Source organism: Prenolepis imparis, unplaced genomic scaffold (assembly GCF_030444845.1).
Source record: "Prenolepis imparis isolate NDT839.2.m4 unplaced genomic scaffold, iyPreImpa1.0 SCAF_14, whole genome shotgun sequence".
Lineage (NCBI taxonomy): Eukaryota > Metazoa > Arthropoda > Insecta > Hymenoptera > Formicidae > Prenolepis > Prenolepis imparis.
The window spans coordinates 11,144,195-11,152,801 of record NW_028141172.1 but is presented as its reverse complement, the minus strand read 5'-3'; the positions used below and the strand labels follow the sequence as shown (position 1 = coordinate 11,152,801).

General features: G+C 35.8%; 1 protein-coding gene and 1 non-coding gene across 2 annotated transcripts; both read right to left on the bottom strand.

Annotated features, from left to right (window-relative positions):
- Positions 1 to 204: 204 nt before the first annotated feature.
- Positions 205 to 3,144, bottom strand: LOC145945283 (uncharacterized). Its single transcript, XM_083054179.1, has 3 exons — positions 2,855 to 3,144; positions 1,610 to 1,815; positions 205 to 386 (listed from the first exon to the last, which is right to left on the bottom strand). Exons 1-3 carry the CDS (start codon positions 3,142 to 3,144, stop codon positions 205 to 207), a joined length of 678 nt encoding a protein of 225 aa, XP_082910305.1.
- Positions 3,145 to 4,361: 1,217 nt separating this feature from the next.
- Trnas-gga (transfer RNA serine (anticodon GGA)) lies at positions 4,362 to 4,435 on the bottom strand. Its single transcript has one exon. It is a non-coding gene; the product is annotated as a tRNA-Ser (tRNA).
- Positions 4,436 to 8,607: the final 4,172 nt, after the last annotated feature.

Here is an 8,607-nt window from a genome sequence, read left to right as displayed (position 1 = left end):
CTCTGTCATTTCCTTCCTCTATCATTGTCCTATTCATTTTTGTTCTTATATGATGGTTATATGGTGCTCAAGATGATCTATTCTTATGTATTTTTCTTATTTATTTACAAACCTCATAACTTTTTTGTACGGTGCACTAGCTACTTTTGCAGTACGATTATTATATCTCGTACGGGAATATATTTTTATGCTAATAAGATATTTTTATGTTTGCATTCGATGATTGTAACATTCTTTATCTTTATTTAGCCATTCAGGATATATTTTATTTGTGGCATATATACATTCTGTCACTATCTTATCAAGAATCTGTGTAGATGCCCAATGAGACTGCCATCTACGATTAAATGCCATTAATTGGGTTTTAGTAATATTTATGAATAAGTACAAATATAAGTGATAGGGCCTTAAGAGCCGAACGCGGATGTTGATGCGTATTCCAACGAAATTTAATTTTTTCGCTGGACTTAAATTAATTGTGCATAGGGCACGAATTTTACGGGGGGGGTTTAGGGGGGTTAGAGGGGATGTATAGAATAAAAATCTCACGTATGAGATTATTCCATACAAGACTTGGCAGTATACCAAGCAGTAAAATTCGTGCCCTATGCACAATTAATTTAAGTCCAGCGAAAAAATTAAATTTCGTTGGAATACGCATCAACATCCGCGTTCGGCTCTTAAGGCCCTATCACTTATATTTGTATTTATTACGGAAGAGCCTTAATAGTAATTCTTATTGTTTATTTACGCCGGCCGAAAAGGCGTTAGTTAAAGTATTTATTTAAAAAGCAGAGAAAAATATAGAATCGAAAGGATCTGAATAGCTCAGATGGAAGAGCAGTCGCCCGGCAAGCGAAAGGTCTCGGGTTCGATTCCCGATTCAGCGATTTTCGGATCTATATTTTTCTCTCGCATTTAATTCTTTAGGGGGGTTTAGGGGGGTTAGAGGGGATGTATAGAATAAAAATCTCAAGTATGAGATTATTCCATACAAGACTTGGCAATATACCAAGCAGTAAAATTCGTGCCCTATGCACAATTAATTTAAGTCCAGCGAAAAAATTAAATTTCGTTGGAATACGCATCAACATCCGCGTTCGGCTCTTAAGGCCCTATCACTTATATTTGTATTTATTACGGAAGAGCCTTAATAGTAATTCTTATTGTTTATTTACGCCGGCCGAAAAGGCGTTAGTTAAAGTATTTATTTAAAAAGCAGAGAAAAATATAGAATCGAAAGGATCTGAATAGCTCAGATGGAAGAGCAGTCGCCCGGCAAGCGAAAGGTCTCGGGTTCGATTCCCGATTCAGCGATTTTCGGATCTATATTTTTCTCTCGCATTTAATTCTTTAGGGGGGTTTAGGGGGGTTAGAGGGGATGTATAGAATAAAAATCTCAAGTATGAGATTATTCCATACAAGACTTGGCAGAAAGCAGTGGTATCAACGCAGAGTACTATGCACAATTAATTTAAGTCCAGCGAAAAAATTAAATTTCGTTGGAATACGCATCAACATCCGCGTTCGGCTCTTAAGGCCCTATCACTTATATTTGTATTTATTACGGAAGAGCCTTAATAGTAATTCTTATTGTTTATGAATAAGATTGTTGGTCGTATCAATTTTGTCACCGTTGGAGCATCTTCATCTATATTTCGATATTCCCGAAATTCAATATATTTTTCATTTGATGTGCAATCATCCATTGGTGTTTTCATCATAGCGTTGCGGCAGTCGTTACAATTACTTTTAGCAATACTTCGCCGCGCCACAAATCCGGCAAAATATGCGATAGCATTTTCGTCATAATTGCTATCAATCGGGAGCGTCTCATTTGACCACGTTGTTATTGACCAAGCAGTGGTATCAACGCAGAGTACTGTTGCAATTGACCACGTTGCGATTGACCACGTTGCTATTGACCACGTTTGCGATTGACCACACGTTGCATTTGACCACGTTGCGTTTGACCACGCGTCGCATTTGACCACGTCGCGATTGACCCACGTTGCGATTGACCCACGTTACGATTGACCACGCGTCGTTTTTGACCACGTTTGCGATTGACCACGCGTCGCGATTGACCACGTTGCGATTGACCACGCGTCGCATTTGACCACGTCGCGATTGACCACGTTGCGATTGACCACGCGTCGCATTTGGACCACGTTTGCGATTTGACCACGCGTTGCAATTGGACCACGTTGCGATTGACCACGCGTTGTTGCAATTGACCACGTTGCGATTGACTACGCGTTGCAATTGACCACGTTGCGATTGACCACGTTTGCGATTGACCACGCGTCGCATTTGACCACGTTGCGATTGACGACGCGTCCTTATTGCTCCACCATAACTTTAATGATTTAAGGCGACAAACGTTTGCACACACACATAACACATACACACATACGGGGGGGGTTGCAAGGGGGGGGGTCATTTCTACGGGGCCGAAGGGCCCCCCTTGCATCCCTATAGGCACCCTATTATCGGCGGGGTGGGTGCGGGAGGGGGGGGCCGAAGGCCCCCCCTTGCATCCCCCCCGTGTGTGTGTGTGTGTGTGTGCACATACGTTTCCCGCCTTAAATCATTAAAGGTCAAGTGGTGGTCCAAATGCATCACGTGGTCTATCGCAACGTGGTCAATTGCAATGCGTGGTCAATTGCAACGTGGTCAATCGCAACGTGGTCAATTGCAACGCGTGGTCAATCGCAACGTGGTCAATCGCAACGTGGTCAATCGCAACGTGGTCAATTGCAACGCGTGGTCAATTGCAACGTGGTCAATAGCAACGTGGTCAATCGCAACGTGGTCAATTGCAACATGGTCAAAAGTATCTGTGGTCAATGACAACGTGGTCAAAAGACTCCCACTCCTATCAATCGAATTTATATTTTCCATTTGTTCAATATCATGTTCCTCGAGAAGAATTAGAGCGTCATCTTTATGAAGTAATTCGTTTTCATCATGTTCATCATATTCTACAATTGTATTGCTCGTATTCATGACATTTTCTATCGTCTTTACGAGCCGACTTGGTCGATTTATAAGACTTTCGCTTTCTCTACATTGAACATTGCCCTTTTCACTGGCTTGAATATATCCCGTGGAAAGTATATGTCTGATGGATAATCGGATCATTCTTGCGGTTGGATTGGGATTAAAACCTCCGCGTTGTCTCAATTTAGAAAACAAATGTTTGACAGAATCTTGATTACACAATCCTGTTGCAAGTTCAAATCCTTCGTATTGATTTGCAAGTATTTTATATGTTGCAATAGCTCGAATAGTTAAAGGAAAACCTTTGAAACAAGGAATTTGAACTATGCTTTCTGCTGATTTAGACCATCTTGAGCACCATTCGATAGAATCTGTTAACAGCTTTTCAATATCCGGATTTTTGTGGGATAAGGGTCGTTTTCCGCCAAATGTAATATTCAGGCTGTAAGTGTTGCAAGCGTCAATAATATTATTTTAACGCTGTGCAAAATTAGCTGTCGCTTCCCATGTAGTTGTATTTAACACTTTTTCTTGACCGGCTGTTTTTATTGCAGCTGCAAAGGTGTGACTAAATAACTGAAAAGCTCTTTTTACATTCATCGCTTGGAAATTATTTGGACGAATATGTGCTTCGGTTATGTGGGACAATAAATTTGAACCTCCTGTTGTGGCATTGTCAATAGACCATGTCATCTCACAATCTGAAAATGATGCGATTATTTTTCCATCGCAATATATATTTTTAAGAAAATATATTTTTTATTTAATCGGCTCTCAATATTAATAAATAATAAATAAATAAATGTGATCTGATGTTCTAGATGTCGGCCAATAGAGCCAAGCGCGAAAATTAATTTCTAATTTTTCGGAACAGTATCTCTTGGTTTGAGATCACTGAGTTCCATTTGATTAATTATCAATTAACCTCGTACTTACAATGGAAAAATAGGCGAGAAAAATATAGGTCCGAAAAGTCGCTGAAGCGGGAATTGAACCCGCGTCTTTTGCTTTCCGGGCGACTGCTCTTACCACTAAGCTATTCAGACCCTTTCGATCCTATATTTTTCATTTTGCCTTCTAAATTAGATGTTTTTGTAAATAACGCCATGATTAGGCCCAGGCGTAAACTTAAGAAAATATATTTTTTATTTAATCGGCTCTCAATATTAATAAATAATAAATAAATAAATGTGATCTGATGTTTTAGATGTCGGCCAATAGAGCCAAGCGCGAAAATTAATTTCTAATTTTTCGGAACAGTATCTCTTGGTTTGAGATCACTGAGTTCCATTTGATTAATTATCAATTAACCTCGTACTTACAATGGAAAAATAGGCGAGAAAAATATAGGTCCGAAAAGTCGCTGAAGCGGGAATTGAACCCGCGTCTTTCGCTTTCCGGGCGACTGCTCTTACCACTAAGCTATTCAGACCCTTTCGATCCTATATTTTTCATTTGCCTTCTAAATAGATGTTTGTAAATAACGCCATGATTAGGCCCAGGCGTAAACTTAAGAAATATTTTTTATTTAATCGGCTCTCAATATTAATAAATAATAAATAAATAAAATGTGATCTGATGTTATAGATGTCGGCCAATAGAGCCAAGCGCGAAAATTAATTTCTAATTTTTCGGAACAGTATCTCTTGGTTTGAGATCACTGAGTTCCATTTGATTAATTATCAATTAACCTCGTACTTACAATTATTGTTATAAACAATTAACCTCGTACTTACAAGTATTGTTATAAAATTATTTATTTTATGAATGATAGGAATAAGAATTGCGAAGAATAGCGTTTGTATGCGAATAAAAAGTATGATTACAGTTGAATATAAATTGGGATTATTATAGAATTTACAGTAAGCATATTCTCAAAGTCTCTAAAAATAAGAATATTTAAGATTAATAAAGAAAAATAAAAAATTAAAAGTATAAAACCAATAATATATTTTGAAGTAAAATAAATATGAAAAGGAATTTTATTTAAATGTCCATTTGTTTATAGGAGATTAGATGAACCTCTTATATAAAGAAAAAATAAGTGCATTATTATCATTGTTGTTATAATAAAAGATAGAATGAAATAAAGGGAATAAAATCAATTTATGGTTTTAGCTACAAAAGTCAAAAAATGAAAAATTTCTAAAAATAAAACATCTCCAATATCTTGTAAGGCATATACTTAATACTTTTTTTATCTCTAACTTTATACAATATGTGCATTAACATATGTTTTCAAGATTATTTAAGATCCCAAGCAGTTCATTTTTAGGTGGACTGGCTTATTATTATCAAAAATTAATAAAAGAAAAAAATATAAATCTTATTCGCTCTCGTTTTTATTTTACTTTAATGATCCATTGACAAAATTGTGAATACTATAGTTTATTAGTTTTAACTACAGTTTTTACTTTAATTTTGTCAATGGTTTATTATAAAAATCGAATGAGATGAACATGAGAGCGAATAAGATTTTTATTTTTTTTGTTTTATTTGCTTTTCGATAATAACCTTTTGATAATTCAAATTTTTGTTTGCTCAAGGAATTGAATATATATATAATAATTATACTTTATAGAGATATGCTGTATTTACCATTGCGATTACTCGCCGACTCAACGTGAATCGTACTGCTGGATGCTGCTTGTATTGTGACTCGTGCGGCTCGTGGCTCGTGGGGCTATTGTGCCTTGTGCCTCGTGCCGCGTGCCGCTGTTCACTGTACCGCACGCGCATGGTTGGCGGTATTCTCAATACACATGCGTATGGTTCAAACAAACAATAGATCGCAAACAAAAAGCCGACCATAACATAAATATGATATATCATTGTTTTTCAGTTATCCATAAAAAATTTTTGATAAAAATAATTCTATGGAGTAGAAACTAAAATAATATTTCATAAATTATCGCACATAGATAGCATAGTATATGTCAGATATAATAAAAAAATTATTTTTAATATACATATATTTTTAGAGATAAAAATCTAATAGATTAATTATATCACATTTATATAAATAATAATTTTGTAAGATTCATTAAGATAAGAAAGTTCATATAAATCTGCTTAGCAATTATATTTATATAAAAGAATGCTTATACTCGAAACACTCTTGTTAATTCATATATATATATATTTATATATATATATATGTATATATATATATATATGTATATATATATATATATATATATATTAATATGTTATTGCTAAATATTTTATGAAAAAGCTTTTAAAAAATTATCGTGTAATTTGCACATATATATAAATACATTTAAAATAATAATTATTATGTAACAAAATAATAAAAAAATAAATATTAAAATATTAATAAATATTAAATATATTTTATATTAAAAAATATATGTAAAATTTATATTACATATATAGTGAGTGATTGTATTATAAAACAAGATCAATACAATAAAAAATAAAAGTACAAAATACGGCAGAATTTATACAATTAAATGATATACAAATGATGAAAAGTTACCACTGTTACGTATCCATAAATGATGTCTTTCATCCATCTGCAGCGGGAATCTATATAAACGTTTTCCATGCAATCTCGAACTCGTACAGTCCTTATACATGCAATTATCATAAAACGAAGTTATTCGGCACTGATTTGACATTTTTTAAAATAATTATTTACTTTTATAAAGCTATTTACTTTTACTATAATTATTTTTTTATATTAAGTTTTTAATAAAAACTAAATATTTTGCAATATTATGCGTATACGCATAAAAAACGACACACGTTACATAACACAAAAACTAATAAAAAAAAAAAATCCTTTATAGATATATAATCGCGTGTAAAATCCGTTACGGACAAAAACCGCGAAGCACGACAAAACAAAACGTGTACTTCTCTCGAGATCGTCAAGCGAAGACAGCGAGTGTAACTTGATTCGCGATATTTATTCCTTCTCCCCCCCTCTATCCTGCCACACATCTATATGTAATAACGGAAAATTTTTCTTATTCAGAGTCAGTGTGCGTGCGCATGTGCCTATATGTACACGAGTATTTGTTTCGCCAAAATTATTTTACTGACAACATTTTATGAAAAATATTTTATAATATATTAAATTTATTATTTTTTTATACTTTTATTTATTATTTCAATTCTTTTTCCTTTAAAAAACTCTATATTTAGTTCATTATTTGAGTATATAATTTATTTTATCTCTGTTTTTTATATATTACAAGAATAACATATTTTAGATGTGCATATCATATATAATTATTTCATTAATAGCATATATTGATGTTTATAGTATATATTTGACTGAAAAATCGCGCAGTTAACAAAGTTAATTAACTTTAATCACATTTTTATGCGGGACATATTCTGATCTATAAAATTGTGGATGTAGCACGGACACGAACCAAAAAATTGTGGATGTACAGCACGGACATGAACCAAACTTAGCTCTTTTATCGACATCGAAAGTGGATGTGACCATGTAGTTCCGGGCGACCGTGGGCGAAAATGGATGTACGTGACGCTAGTGTGCGGCCTAGAAAAAGCGTCATACGAAAAATGACGGCGTGGCGCCTCTCATTCTTCTCTCTGATAGCGCTTAGAGGAGACTAGGGACCGCAAGAGAGGTGTCGCAGCGAGAAACATGAAAGAGAGAGAGAGAGATAGCGCGAGGTTAGGGACTGCTAGAGAGATAGCGCTTAGAAGAGAAAGAGAGAGCGCGAGGTGAATGCGAGAGAAAGAGAGAGCGAGAGGCGCACGCGAGAGATGACGCAGTGAAGGAAAAGAAGAGGAATTTTTAAATGAATATATTAATTTAATATTAACTACTTTTATTCAAAATGTGTTTGTATTATACATTTGTGTGTGTGTGTGAATTTAAAAAAATAAATATTGTTACGTCCTCGGGACGGCTTTTGCGGTTCTCGCAAAAATGTCACACTCACTCTCGCACTCACTCGCGCGCGAAATGAATCCACTCTCGTAAGGAAGCAATGGCCTTTAATATCACGACCCAATACGCGAAAGCAACGAGATACAATATTATTTGCATGTACAATGTAAGAAAGCTTGTCTGATTCACATGCGTCCGCTCGATGCGTCAGCCAGACCAAAACTGTCATGGAGCCGAAAAACAATGACAGGGCGGTTGTCAATAAACAACCCCCTTTACGATGAAGCTCCACGATGACACTCAAGGGATGATATTCAGGGGAAGAAAGACCAGGGACGTAACACTGCCCCCCTCCGTCAAGATTGTCGTCCCGACAATCGATGACAAGGGGCATCCACTGTTGATCCAAAATTCTGTGCTTCGATGTCGACTTCATGACTCCAGCGAATATCCCTGTTCTACCCTGGGCTCCTGCCACAGGTTACCGAACAATCCGCGATTCTGGATCCCGTCGCACATCCGCACAAGTTATCTCCGTGCTCCGACGTCCAACTTAGGATTTCGACGAATTCTCGTTCTACCGTAGGCTCCCGCCGCAGGTCGTTGAACTATCCGCCAATCTAAATCCACAGTACATCTGCACCAATTGTCGATTCCAGGGCACCGACGAGTCTTCTTGCCCTACCCTGGACTGCTGCCGCAGGTTACCGAGC

What these genes read in the sequence shown, in the direction of transcription:
- LOC145945283 (XM_083054179.1), bottom strand. Translation starts at nt 3,144, where the DNA reads ATGATCCGATTATCCATCAGACATATACTTTCCACGGGATATATTCAA. An exon ending in GGGAGTCTTTTGACCACGTT is followed by an intron (nt 1,816 to 2,854) that starts GTCATTGACCAC and finishes CCCGATTGATAG; the next exon opens with CAATTATGACGAAAATGCTA. An exon ending in AAAATTGATACGACCAACAA is followed by an intron (nt 387 to 1,609) that starts TCTTATTCATAA and finishes ACTTATATTTGT; the next exon opens with ACTTATTCATAAATATTACT.